Below are 15,692 nucleotides of genomic sequence, written 5' to 3' on the forward strand. Positions count from 1 at the left end.
AAAAGAGTCTAAAAATAGAAGTTGATGGTATTACTGTTGCTACTATTACTACTACTACATCATAGATTTGGGCGGGAATAACAATCCTTTCTCGTTAATTTTGCTTGTTATTTTCACATAAGAAAGAGAATGACTATGAATAAGTCACCATGTTTACTATAAAAACATGGTTTTCATAGCTCTTGGTTAATCTGTCCATTATTTTAGTCAAATTATAAATTTACAAAGAAACTAAGGTTTTCTTGGGGCCAGATGTGCTCTAGCACTGAGATTTTAGATTTAGAAAGTAATATTGGGCACATAATATATTTCATGTAATATGCTCATTTGGACCTGAAGCAGCAGAGAAGTTCATATTTCTGCAGCAAACATATGAATATTCACAATAAATCTGATAAAAGATACAAATAGTTTCAAGCAGTTTGGGTCAAGTTCTGCATTTAAACAAGTTTTAGTGTCAAACCTACTAAAAAATTCAGTCTTCAGAAAATTTGGGTTTTAAAATTACAAGTGAGGGATTGTATACTTGTAATATAATTAATGTCTTTGGAGAGATAGGTATGTATTTATCTTAGATAATACACTCATGAGCATTTATATTATTTCAACCTAACCTGTAGAGACAGGCTATATCAGGAAACATTAAAAATTTTAACCTCTGATTTTTAAGAATTACCTTTCTCTTAGAATTAAATATGATAAAAAAACAGTGGGAGGTAAACCATGCCTTCAGGAAGCATGGTTAATTATCAAATATTAATTGAGTGAATTTCTAGATTTTAAGCATTTTTTCAGTGTTTCTTTATGATGTCCTATTATTTGAGATACAATTAAATTTTTTTCTTTAAACAGTACAAAAATAACTTTCCTAATGTACCATTTATAAGGAAGCATTGTTCTGCAAGTTTGACAATTTGAAGTAATTTTCATGCAAATACTTAGTTGAAGACAAATTCAGAAAGATGACAGAGAAGGAGGGTCCAGGAAAGGATACTGCTGTAGACAGATCAAGGAAAATAAGAATCCTTTGTATTTGATAGTATTCTCAGCAAAGGAGTAGAGGAGGAGAATTGTGTTGAAAGTAAATGTGAGGTAATAATGTAAAACATGGAATGTAATTAGTGGGTAAAAAAAGAACACAAGAGACAAAGTGAAGACTAAGGGGTGTGTGTGTGCACACGTCTGAGTGCGTGTGTGTTTGTGTTGGGATTAAGGGAAGGAGACCTGATTTCCTTAGAAGAGGAACTAAGAAAGGAGAGGGAGAAACATGAACGGTTACGAAAGAGTAGGATTAGATGACAGAATTTGGATTTGAAAGAGCCAGGAAGAAGTAGGATTAAACGTGTAGGAAAAGAATCCTTTCTTTTCATCTGGAGCACACAAGTTAATTATAAAATTCATTCAGAAGAAGCAGCATCCAAGTATAGCTAGGCAAATATTGAAAAAAGAAGCGTGCAGTGCCCGTAGCCCTACCAGATACTAAAATACACTATAAAGAATCTGTAATTAAAACAGTAGGTGCTTCTGTCAGAATAGGCAGACAGACCATTGTACCACAACAGAAAGTCTAGAAATAGACCCAATAACATGTACAAATTTGGGATCTGCTAGGAGCAGGATCTAGAAATCAATAGAACGGGGCGTGCATTTTAATAAGTGGTATTGTGTAACTAAATACAGAAAAATATCTTAGAAAATATAAAACTGTGTTCCCTTGCTCATCATATATACCAGGATAAATTCCAAATATCGGCTATTTAAATGCAAAATGTGAAACCAAATATGTAACGAAAAAAATGTAGAAGAATTCCTCTCTAAATTGGAAGAGAGAAAGGTTTCCCTATTACTCTAAATCGATCAGTAATAATGGAAATAATTTAAAAATTAAAGTATTAAATAACAAAAAGAAAAGAAAAATACGCTGAGAAAGAAATATCTGCAATTAATATCCATAGTTCTAATTTTCCTAGTATATAAGCACCTCTAAAAATATTAAGAACCAAAAATAAATCTATAAAAATTGGCTAGAGATATAAACAATTCACTAAAAATGACTCTTAACCACATGAAAAGATGCTCAACCTCACCAGAATAAGAAGGCATACTGAGATACCACTTAAAAAATCTATTAGATTGGCAAAACATGCAAACATCTAACAACACATTCTGCTGGCAAGGTTTTGAGAAAATAGTCTTTCATACTTTGCTGGTACAAATATAAAATCATATACATTTAAGGAGGAAAATGTTCCCAATAGCAGAATTTTTTATATATCTGTATATATCTGTATCTATATTTATATCTATAGATATATATAGATATTTAATCTTTAATCCAGTAATCTCACTTTTTGATATCCATCCCAAAGATATACTGGGAAAAAACACAAAAAGATGTAGGCCTATGCCTATTAGTTGCAAGACTCCTTGTAATTAGAAAAGACAGAAGGGCTAGTTTAATAGACTATGATACATTTATACACTGGAGCATTGGGCAGCTGTAAAAAGAAATAAGAACTAGTTCTATACTCTACTAAGTCAGTGATCTCCAGGATACACTAAGTGAAAGAAGCAATGTGGGAAACAAAGGAAGGAACATATGCTACCGTCTATATTTTTAAATTTGTAATTAAAAATGGAAGGATAAAACATAAAGTTAAAAAAGGTTACTCATGAAGGAAGGAGATTGTGTGGCAGTGACAGGGACAGGTGTTAAATTACTTTGAATATAACCCGTATTAAAATTTTTGGCTTTGGACTATGTACATAGTTTACATAACTAAAAAACAAAATTAAATTTTAGAAAAAGCAATTCTTAAACATTAAAAACAGAAATGAGTCTAAATTTATATCCAATTGATGGTATAACCACATCAAGAAGAACTTTTCCAAGACTTAGAATAACTTTACTAAACATTCCTATTGGGCTAGTCTATAAAACAAAGAATGCATAAAATGCATTTTTTTTTAGCAATTATAGTGTTAACATTAACATTGTACTATTATTCTGAGACTGTTTAATGTATTTTGTGAAAAATATAATATGATTTTTATAAGTCCATCATTTCTATTGATGTTGACAAACACTAATCTCGATGCAGGACAAAGAAAATACAGATATAGGACAGAAAAAGTTAAATAAAAACCCTATAGCCTGCATTTTAATTGTAAGTATCTGTATGAGCTGGTGAAATAGTTTATCATCTCTCTCTCTATCTATCTATCTATCATCTATGTGTCTATCATCTGTCTATCATCTTCTATCTAATCTTTGAGCTCTCCACTGAAAAACTTAGAAAAAGTGACAAATGCAGTAAAAATGAACATCTCTAAAACTTGATTATCATCTTCAACTATCATTTCCCACTAAAAGAGACAGGATCCTTGGAGGGATGACTTATTTTAGGTGGGGCGTGTTTAGTCCTATAGAGAGCAAGGGAAGTCTATCGCAGACAGTTGACATCATGACAAAAGGACTCAGGAGGCTGTTTGAAGAGGCTCCCACTGGTCAAATTTAGAATGACATGATGAAATAATCTAATAACATATAGATTAAAACATATAAAATACAGTTAAATCTAAGAGTTTATAATAACAAAAAATGGTTAAAAAAAGAAAAGGCAGGGAATAGAATGGGCCAATTAAGACTGGAAATTCAGAGTCTAGGAAATCACAGAACAAAGAGAGTTTCTTCAAGAAATAGATTGCAGCAGGAAAAATACAAGATGAGGGAAACTTAAAAATGACTTTAACAAACTTGTCACCCATTGCCATGCATGGACCTTAATTAATTCTGATTTAAATAAAGTGTAAAAAATTACAACATTTGTGAAATCACTGGAAATTTGAACACCAAGTGAATACTTGATGCTATTAAAATTATTTTTAAGTGTGAAAATGGTAGGTGGCTATGGTTTTTAAACTAGTACTTAAATGATAGAGGTATATATTGCAATATATGAGATCTGAAACTTACCTGAAATTAATATGAGACGCAAATGAAATTGGTGGGCATATACAAGGAACAAGATAGGCCATGACTTGATAATTATTGAAGCAGAAAAATGAGTATATGTGAGTTTGTTATACTATTCTTTCTACATTTATTCATGTTTGAAATTTTCTCTATTAAAATTAAAAAAAATCAAGAATAATATAAAAAGGTAAGTCTTGCATAGAAAGGACATCTTTTCCCCTGAAACTGCAAGCATTCTGGCTTATTTTTAAAACACTCATCCTTCCACTCTTGCCATCATTCTCAGCAGATGATTTTACCTTCCACTATCACATGAAGTATTACTCAACTTCCTGTCAAAATACTTACATGGTTATGCATTTAAAAGACTCATCTTTTCCTCACTTCCAAGTATCAAGCAAGGACTCCAACTGTGACCTCTTTCCTGTATTTTCTTTCAAATTCTTCACTGGCTTAATCTAATTACTTAAATATGCTCATACCTCTCTGATCTTTAAAAAAAAAAAAAAGTCCCTCTTCCCTGTCCACTTTCTCATCCAGGTACTTCCATATTTCTCACCTCTCCTTCACAATAACATTTCTTAAAAAACATCCATTTTGGCAGAGACTGACAGTTGACTTTCAATAGACATTTGTTTTGTCTTCTTTAATATCAGATTTAGGCCATTGAAAATGAAACATACTTGCCAATGGGACATAGCGGAAATGGTGCACGCAACCATTTGCTAGTATCTTTTAATTGAAGACACAACCCTTTCTTCTCCAGTCTCTCCCTCCCTCCCTCCTCCTGGATGGAATGTGGACAAAATGACTGACATTTCAACATGCGTCTTGTACCGTGATATGACTTTGGCAATGGACGCAATAGATCATGGAGCAATAAGACAGAAGATTAAATTTTCAATATCTTGGGGTCCCTAATATATGAAATTCCCTATATCCAAATCTTCAGTCATTCCTCAAGCTACTCAAATCTGGCTTTCACACACATTATCCAACTGATACTACCCTCACCAAGGTCAGCAATGACATATCACTATTCTTTCTGCACTATTAATCATTCCCTCCTATTTCTCTACTCCAAAATTTCAACATTGTTTCACATCATAAAACACATAGGAAATGCAATTTGATATTACATTGGGATAGCAGACAAACCTACTTATGACTGGAAGGGACCATCTTCTCACCACCCCAGGCCCCACCTGGCCTTTGAAATGTATAAAGGATCAATATAATGATAACACACGTAACCAATTGATAGCATCCTATTGTACTATGATGCATGTTTTGGATAATTCAGCTCTAGACACTTCAGCCTCTTGTTTTACAAAAAAAAAAAAAATACTTCTTCCCTTAACAATCTAGAAATGTGAGTATTTTCTAGAGTTCTCTCGTAGTCCTTCACCTGGGGTTATATTACATTTACTTTTAAGACCTTACTTAAAATCTATAGGCTGATGACTCCCAAGTCTATACACACACCTCGTTTGTTTTTCTTGAGCACCAGACAGCAGAAATCTAGCTTCTTATGGATCATTACCCATTTGAAGTCTTCCAGGCACTCAAATTAAGTCTATTACCTTCACCCAAAAGTATTCTTCTTCTAAGCTCAGTGAATGTCACACCGTGCACTTACTTGCTCAAGCTAGAGCCCTTTTCCTCTCCTTTCTGTCTCATATCCAACAGGTCAAAAGAAATCTGTTCATTCCCTTATATCAGGCCAGATCTACTCATGAAAAATCAGATTATGATCCGTGGTTAAATCAATCACCATGCATTGTGTATAAAGCACTTAAAATCATTTCAAATCTGTAAAGCACTACAAAATACTGACAATAATGTAGGAAAAATAAGTGATCCAGTGGATACACGAAAAGGTATGGAGCCAAAAGTCCCAAGTTAAAGTACCAACTCAAGGATATACTAGGTTGGGTGACCCAGGGAAATTGTTTACATTTGAGACCTTGTTTTCTCACCTATAAGCACTCCATTTGTTCATGAAATCAGTATGTAGTTACTGGGTTCCTACGTGTCAGGATATATGTAAACTGGTTGGGGATACAAAAGTTAAAGGATGAGTAAGACATTTCCTTTCCCTCAAAAGAAAAGAAAAGAAAAGAAAAGCTAACACGCAAAACAGTAACTGTCTCATAGCATGTATTCTCAATGAAGATGACATTGCCCACAAGGGGGCAAAATGTGTTTGTTTTTTGAGGTGAGCAAAAAAAAAAAATTCCTCTTTTTATGTGTGAAGCACTGATAGACACACAGTACTTAGATGCATGGTAGATCTGTGAGATTAGCTAAATGCCAGTTCTGGGCTAAGCACAGTATTATCCATTATCCCATTTGTCCTTCACAACAAAACTTATGACATAGGTATTATTATATTTCTATTCCACAAATAAGTTAAATAATACAACAAATCTGCCGGCTGACACTAGCATATAAATTCCATAAATACAGAGGTCTTGTCTGCATAGGTCATGGCTCTACTCCCAGTGCCTGGAACAGTGCCTAACATGAGAACCTGATAATATCTGTTGAAAGGATGAACTACTGTGAATTAGGAATAAATGGAGAAGTTCAGAGGCCCACGATGCATTAGATTCCAAATCCTATTTTCACAATCACATGTTATTGGAGGTATCCAATACAGGACTTAGAATGGATTGATGGATATATGGATAAAATAGATGGGTAGAATGGATGGAGAGAGAAAGAAGGAAAGAAGAAAAGAGAGAAAAAAAGGTGGATAGTATCTGTTTTTCCTCCCTGTAAGCATTGCTGAGAGAATTAAATTAATAAATTCATTTTAAAAAAACATAGAAAATGGCTAAATGCAAGGAAACCGATAGACGTTTTATTAGCAAAAACATACTATGATTCCCTGATAATTCCCCCATGCAGTCAGTCCATGCATCTTTGTGTCTCTTAGAGTGAAACTATTATCTACCACACTGTCTTCAGGACCAGCCTGGGGCTGTATTGCTCATGAAACACAGCTGGAACTTGGATGGATAACCACTTACTAGAACTTTAAAAAAAAAAGAAAAAAACAGCTGAATAAAAACTAGAAAAAGTACACATAATTATAGGACTATAGTTCTATAAGAATTAAACTCAATGTCATTAAATTGGCAAAGAGCTCTTAACATACTTTTTAAATTAAGAATTTTTTTCATTTAATTTGCTTCTTAATGTAAGACCTTTTGTGCTTATATTAAAATTATTAGTCATGAATGAGTCTGTACTACATTTTAAGTAAGTGAAATGCAACTATGAATTTCAATTACATATGGAATCCTGACTGCAACATATTTCAAATTTATGTCCTTGAGTAAGATATTCTGCTCTCAGCTTCAAGTTCTTGAAGGGTGAAATGGGACACACATCTAATCAGGGTTTATAAGGAGTAATAAGAAAATACACATAAAGCATCTAAAACAATTCCTGGCAGAGAGTACGGACTCGGTAAATATGCTTCCTTTCCTCGTTCAAAGAAACACAGGTAACTTCTTTTAAATTCCATCCAATTCAATCATTAAAATTTCTCCCTATAAACACTGTTTCAAGTTGAGACTTTAATAATAAAGATGAGATGTAGCAAATACAGAATTTATTTTCATATTATCCTTACAACCTACATGATACTGACATGTATTCAGTAGCTCCAGTTCTTAGCTCCTGATTCACCTAAGTTATATATATATATATAACAAAATAAAACAACCTTATTTACCATTTGATTTTTTCCTGTGTTGACTAAACTTCTTTTTTAAATAAAACTCATATAGTGATAAATGATATATTTTAAAATTGTCTTTGCATTATTTATTTAAGCTGTGTTGTATGTAATGTATCTATATTACAATCATATATCAACATAAGAGAGTAACAATCATTGGGATGTTTCTGCACTAAATGAGATCAAGCACTATTTGAGCTTCAGATTAAAGCTTTTGAAGATTCTTTGTTTCTGGATCACATCAAATTAAACAAATTTTGTAGAAATATTTTGGTTCATCTGTGACTCGTCCATTTAGTTACTTGCTAATGCCACAGATTAATTTTATCCCAGACCCTAAAACAAAATGTGGTTTGTGTGTGTGTATGTCTATAAAACTGAGTTTGGAGCCAGACAGAACTCGATATAAATCTCAGTCAGGCTATTAACAAGCTAATTAGCAAGTTACTTGACTTAGTTTCCTTATCTCTAAAATAGAAGGGTTTTTGGGAAAGTTAAAATTAAGATAATTCTTATAAAGAGTTCAGCACAGTGTCTAGAGACCTGAGCAAATACTTAAAATTTTTAGTGTTCTCTCTTTAATGTCATGGTTATAATTGTCTCTAGGAGATTGGACATGTGTTACGAGTCCCTTCAAAATGACCTGTGAAACAAACATGTGATTCTTAAGTTACTAAGTTAGAGCCAACTCTGCTACAACTAACGGCAAGAAATCACAAGTCCACATCATACAATACTTGTAAAGAGCATACCATATCCTACTGTAGAAAGACCCAAGTGTTTCATTCTATTTTTCACAAGTTCAGCAAGCTCTTGTCTCTCTGACCTCCTGTAGAGGTTCAGGCGCTGCTGGGTTATTTTCTCAGCTGTTTTACCGGAGTGTTTGGGACCTTTTCTGCTCAGTCTTCGGGCCCACTGCATGCTCTTCCTCCTCAGCAGGGGATGGTCGGACTGGTCACTGGATGTTGAGTTGCGGTGGTTACTTCGGTGGTGACCTTGCTCTTTGGCATCTTTGGTGTCTTCCCACTCTTCCACGCTGATGGATATTTGAGACTTTAAGAGAAACGCATATTGGTAATTAGATATTTTAGGAATTATGTAGCCTGGAAGTTATATTCTTATTTTTTGCTAATATCTTTATATAATTATATATCTCATGACAGTTTTCATAGAAAAAGCAAAATCATAATCATCGATGCCAATGTTCTGTTACTAAAAATACTAGAAAATATGTTTTTTGAACTTACATGTGACCCAGATAAGATATTCTTGCATTCTCCAATACGTTTCTTTATAAAAAGAATTTAATTTTTTATGTATCAGTTGCCTTATCAAATGACTGATAGCATAGAGTTGTTTGAAACTACAAACAAAAAGAACTAAATATTTTATAACTTTGTTCAAATAAACTCAATGTAATGGAGTTTTCTCAACTTACTCCTAGTATTTCACATGAGATTTAAATAAGGATTATGAAAATAGTTTTATTCTGGGAATTAATCATATTTTTTAAATTTTTAAAATTATTGCTCTTTCTAAAGAAGGCATTGGTAAGAACTTTGTAAAATGTGAATTTTTTTTATTTGCTCATGTGACCCAGAGGAAAACAAAAACACATTTTATTTAATTCATGCATTTATTATTCATCACATAAAATGTTTTCTGATTAAACTATTGCAATATATTTCAGGTACTGTTAGTGTTCTAAGTGAAAATATGTTGCAAATATTAATATCTTACAAATGTATTCTAAAATCACAAAGAAAACTTAAATCAGGCTATTCTCCACAGGAGGGAAAGACAATGAACACATTTATAGAGTCTATTCTGATCTACTCTTTTACTACTAAGTCTGATTTTAAAGTAAGAAGCTTTCCTTTGATTATAGGTCCTTACTAACAAAAATTTCCTGTTTCAAAATTGCTGCTTTTCATACCAGGAAGTCATATGAAATGCAACATGGTTCAAAGCAGAAAGCCGTACTTTCTAAAGTGTGCACATGCAAAGGGACAGCTTCCTGCATTTCACTCTGCATAAGAGCCGTGTTCAGGAATCCACTGTGTTTCCCGTCTGTGGATGGAAATTTGAGCTGCAACATGCATGTGTTGCTGGCTTCCAAAGTAACAGAAATCAAATTACCAATGTGAGTAAGGTCAGGAAGCAGATCCAATAAGAGCCCTTAAAAGTGAATATAAATCATGGAGGCTCAGTCAATGCCTTGCCTACAATTCCGAGTGGCAAGCTATGAAATCCTCTCACCCTTAAATTCAGTAAAAAATACAATATTCATCCACATCTGTTTCAAAACCATACTGTAGAAGAGTGATATCAAAACAATTTGTTAAACCTTCATAGTTTCATAAGAGACTATTTTGCTCTTTTTTAGATTGAATTTTTTCTTTTTTTAAAAAAATCAGAGTAGAGTTGATATACAATGTTGATATATCAATAGTTTCAGGTGCACAGCACAGTGACAGTTTTACATATATATATCAATCTAAAAAAGAGAGAAATAGTATCTTATGAAGTTATGAATGTTAACAAATAATATATATATAATTTTGCAGATTCTTTTCACTTACAGGTTATTACAAGATATAGAATATAGTTCCCTGTGCTATACAGTAGGCCCTTGTTGGTTATCTATTTTATATATAGTAGTGTGTATATGTAAATCCTATTGGGATTAAGAGAACATTTCACCCAAAATACAGAAACCTCATTTTAGCTATAGAACTTAGGTTGGAAGTATCAAAAATTTTAATATCGTGGTTTTGCAATACTGGATACCTTTATAAGTCTTAACTTACTCTAGTCTTACCTTGTTGATAATATACTGAAATCCTCTTCTCTGAAAGTAAAATACATAAACCCTTGGGTAGTATCTACCATCAGTAAAGAATATCAATCTTTGTTCAGCAGTTTCAATTTATGTGTACTTTGTGCCAAAAATAAAAACACGTTAGTTCATTTATATTTAGATACTTGGCTTGCAGAGATTTGTAAATCACAATATTAAATTTATTTGAAGTAATGTTTCTAGTCATAAGTCCCTGTAATAGTTTGATTTCCTATAAATATGTGGAAATAGTAATCTTACCAGACCAAATAGTCAAGATATTATGCCTATATAATGTCACTGACAATTCAAGTCACAGAATCATAAATTAATAAATATTATAAGGGAGAGATTGGAGATTCACTTCTCTTCCAAGTAGAGGATACAACACTATTTGTCTTTGTGAATGCTTCTTCTTAGTTACATGTACCAGGAATTATATCAAGTATATATTAGCTAAATAATACAGGATCCCCTACTCACCACTGTTTTGAATTCCCCAAGGAAGTGATATCATGGTTTATGCAAAACACCCACAGGACTCACAAGGCATTTTTATCATTATTTCAATGAAAGTAACATCTCTTTTTATATACCAGTTTAACTAAAGAAAAAGGGAATTAAAAGGATTTGGAGATTAATTTTAAGAAATCTAAACTGACAACACATAGATTGTTTTTTATGTATTTGGAATTTGCATGCCTTTCTCCCATCCTTCCGATATGACATAATAAAAAGCACATTGAATTTTTATACATTAAGCTTCACAAATGTGAGTGATATTTTGGTTATTTCCTAGCTCTGTGCCTGCAATGAAACTGTGTAACTACTAAGTAAAATCGGAATAGTGATACCATCATCTGCCTCATAGAAATGTTGTGCATTTTCACATAACACATTACTACATAAAGAAAACGTGTCACCTGTAACCTTCCACACATAATAATAATATTAATATATCCTAGTAAGATTGACAATCCACAATATCAGTTACATTGGTAATAACCATGAGTTATTCTATTGCTGGGTCCTGAACTGTGTGCACACACATGTGGGTGCCTGTGTGTTTTAAAAGAAGGCAATCGATAAATATACTTTCCCACTGCCATTTCATCACCTGGTTGTAACTCTGCTGTGTTCCTAACATGACATCATGACCTACTGGAAATAAAGCAGTGCTAGGACACACGAACGTGCCTTCATCACAGGACCTTTTCCTGAACTTAGAGTCAGGGTTATAGAGTGGCTAAAGCAAGTAAGCTAGCATCAGATAGAGCTGGGTTTAAATACAAGTTACATCACTTACCAGTTCTGTATTCCTGGTTATGTAATTTAAAAGATTATCCCCAATTCCCTATCTGAAAAATGATAATTATATTATTACTTTGCTAACAGTGTTTTTCCAAGCAAATCTAAGGGATGATTCATGAAAAGTATGTAATTAGTGCCTCTCTCAGCAAATGCTCAGAAAATATTAGTAAATACTATAGTTCATAATCTTATATGAAAATACCATAAAAGGGAGAAAAGAAAAATAATTATGAGGAGCTATATAAAAGTGAACACAAGTGTGAAAAAGACAGGAATGACTCATATTTTGGTGCAGTTTCTTTATCATTGGCTGTATTTCATGAGATATCAAGATGCTCTAAACAAATTCTTAGGGGTAAAGTTTCCTTGGTTAAAGTTTTGTGAAATCTAAAAAACAGAACAAGTATTTAAGTCAAAGGGGAGATTTATTATTCTGTACTGCATCTATGAATTAGTTTTCACTATTACTATGAATAATGGGAGAATTCTAGCTTGACTTTCTCCTACTTTTATTGTCAGAAGCCTAACATAATTATTAACTTGAAAAACCAAGATTTAACACTAATGTTGGTGAGAATGAGAAAAAAGATATCTGTGTATTATTGTGGTCTGGTCTGAATGTTTGTGTTTCCTCAAAATTCATATCCTGAAATCCTAACCCCCAAGGGTATCTGTAGGTGGGGCTTTTGAGAAGTGATTAGGTCATGAGGGTGGAGCCCTCATCCATGGGATTAGTGCCCTTATACAGGAGATTCCACATTGCTTCCTAGCTCCTTCTACCATGTGAGGATGCAAGGAGATGTCTGACCAGAATAGGACTCTCACTGGACAGTGCTGTTACCCTTATCTTAGACTTCCAGCCTACACAGCTCTGAGAGAGAGGTTTTGTCAATTTTTTATAAGCTACCCAGCCTGTGGTGTTTTGTTACAGCAGCCTAAATGGACAAAGATGCATATTTTATGTGAAATGATCCTAGAAATATATTTATATAGTTCAAAAAGGAAATGAAAAATTCATATGGCTACTCCAACAACAATTTTCATATAAACTTAAAACTTTATCTTTTTTAAAGTTGTATTATTTTCCAAATATTTATCAAACTTAATATGATTGAAAAAAGCTAAAAGTATATCTTCATAATAATAAAACTGAAAAACTTTATGAGAAAATGTTTCTTATGCTTAAAACAACTTAATTACTTTAATTTTGAGAAAGGTAGCAAGTGTCAGATTCACAAAATATATCAGACATTCTTTTCCACACTTCATATGCACACACACACACACACACACACCCACCCCAAGTGACTCAATTCAACTTCCTCTCAATTTTTCATTGAACAGTTATTCATGTCATAAGTTACTGAGCATCTGTGGAACAAGGTGGTATTTTAAAATAAATCAATTCACCCAGTAGTTTGAAAGTGAGTGTTTGTAATCTGGATTCATGACTCCCTTAAGAACAGTTTTATAGCCTTTATAATAGACTTAAACTGTGCTAGCTGATTTAGGACTGAAGACATTCTGAACTGTTGCTAAAGAAGAAAACAGAGGAAAATGAAATCACTGGAGATGTCTTAGCTGAACATTTTATAAAATAATTTCTATAAAACGTTTTCTGTTAAAAAAGGTTAAATTATAATAATATTTGAAAGATCATCTAAATTTAAATCCATAAACACCAAGGCTAGTGACTCTGGGTCCCCTGGAAATTTCTTTTTATTAGTAAAAATCCATAGAAAGATGTTTCTCCATTTTCAATAAAGACTCAGTTTAATAAGTTCATTTAGTCTGTGGTCTAGGAAGAGATAAAAAATAACTAGTTACATTGTATTTAGATGTATTTTCAGAATCACAGAGTTAACTAAGAATAAGCAATATTATAGTTTAAAACTGCTGTATTTGGAATCAAACTCTAGGTCATATTTTCAATCACATCAGGCAAATGCTTCATGACTTTGAGCAAAACAACTGGGCTTCTTGAAAAATAGTGAAAATAATACTTATCCTGGTTTTCATAGCAAAAATAAATAAAACTTACAAGAAAATAGTAAAAATCTCACAGAAATTCTAAAACCAAATAATTACTCAAGAATTCAGGTTCAAATAATAGATTTTCTAAACAATTTGATGGAATAATGGACATTATTCCTATCTCTTGGCTTCATCCACATCTAAAAATAAGACAATTCATCTTTATGCTCTCTTTGGTACCTTTCAATTTTATCTATTATTCTATAAATATAAAGTTTACTAGTAGTAGGTAGAATCTCCATTAACTATTAGGTCATCATTTCAATCCAGTAACTTCAAAATTCAATGTTTAATTTTTTTGTCCAAGTGAAAAAAATTTCAGATTCTCTATTTAAAGATAATCTTGAATAATCTACAAACTTATGTTACCTGTTTTCCACTATGGTCAGAACACATCTTTTCCTCCTCCCCCCAACCTTTTTTTCTTTCTCTCTCTGTCATATGTAACACCTATCTTTCTGTTACTATCTGTAAGAGAAAATCAAACCGAGTCACTTTTCTATTTATGAGTTAAATTCATTTTTGATATTTTATTTGTTCTAAATTTACACATTAGGTTATATATTCACACATCTTTGGTTTTCCCTGTGTGTGTGTGTGTGTGTGTGTGTGTGTGTGTGTGTGTGTGTTTAATTGAATCCCTGCTTTCTTCGCTCCCGGTGGAGTTTGAAACCTAGCTGTTTATTATCTCAATATTACTTCTCACGTTGGTCATTTTTTTTCCCCTGAGCCTTCAAAACTGTCATTCAGAAACAACTAGTGTACAAGGGTTTCAATTATCTAATGCCTTTCCTAGGGCTTTAAGCCCAGAAAATCTTACTTTTTCTTTGTTTAGGATCTTGAATACTATTATCATGTAATTGTTAACTACATGGTGGATGTCTTCCCTTAAAATTTAAATAACTCATCTCAATTCATAAAAAACAAATTGAGAAATAATATTGACCTGATTTTAGTTGGTTGTTTGTGGGTTTTTTATTAGGAGTCTTTAAAGTGATTCATAAATTTGTAGCTGTTAGGTGATGTATATGGTACTCATTTTATTTTCTATCACATGTTTAGGAAGTTACACTCCAAAAGAACTACTTCAGCTTTTAAATTTTTACAGACCAAAGTCTGAGGAGCATTTATGGGAATGGGATATCAAGGGTATGGGATAAAGGTGGAAAAAGCATAAAGCTGATCAGGCAGAATTCATTGATATGGGCTCACTAAGCACTTAAAGTTGCAGCTTGGGGAGTCAGGAAGGGCTCTAAGACTTGTAAAAATTGGCACAGCAGGCACGGTAGCGAGGCCATGACTGCCAGCTACACTGTTTTATGTTGCATTTGCTTAGTCCTACCAAGCTTCTGTTTGGAATTAACCAATCTAAGCTAGAAGTTTCAATACTTGGTATTTAAGGACAAGAGTATGGAATTGGGGCTCTTGTTAAAGCGGTCCTGTGTCAGAGGTCTCACACTCTTCTCTGTGTTTCATGTTGAATTGTGTGCCTAGACTCCCACAAGGAGCATGACTGACACTAAGTTCAGAGATTGATCCTTATCCTGCGACTGGTTGTGTGTCTAAAGCAGGCATCAGTCTCCATTGCATAGAGCATTCAGGGAAAATGCTGATACCCTGGGCGTCTGACAGGTGGATTGCAGGGCTGCTTGTGTGGAGGAAGAGTAGTTGCCATGGTGAGATCCACACTCCTGAAAAGAGCTCACTGGGTCCCTACAAAAGGCCACTGCTGCTGCTGCCTATGCTTCTGTAGCAATAAAGATGCTGAGCCCCACAGTAAC

At 33.2% G+C, this 15,692-nt stretch overlaps 1 protein-coding gene across 3 annotated transcripts in view; it reads right to left on the reverse strand.

Moving 5' to 3' along the window:
* Positions 1–15,692, reverse strand: part of KCNT2 (potassium sodium-activated channel subfamily T member 2) — a 371,544-nt gene that overhangs the window by 13,964 nt on the left and 341,888 nt on the right. For all 3 annotated transcript variants that reach the window (XM_057729620.1, XM_057729619.1, XM_057729618.1), the window contains one exon: positions 8,480–8,780. In XM_057729620.1, coding sequence (XP_057585603.1) covers positions 8,480–8,780 — 301 coding nt within the window. The remainder of the gene's footprint in view (positions 1–8,479; positions 8,781–15,692) is intronic.

Source organism: Hippopotamus amphibius, chromosome 3, assembly GCF_030028045.1.
Source record: "Hippopotamus amphibius kiboko isolate mHipAmp2 chromosome 3, mHipAmp2.hap2, whole genome shotgun sequence".
Taxonomy (NCBI): domain Eukaryota; kingdom Metazoa; phylum Chordata; class Mammalia; order Artiodactyla; family Hippopotamidae; genus Hippopotamus; species Hippopotamus amphibius.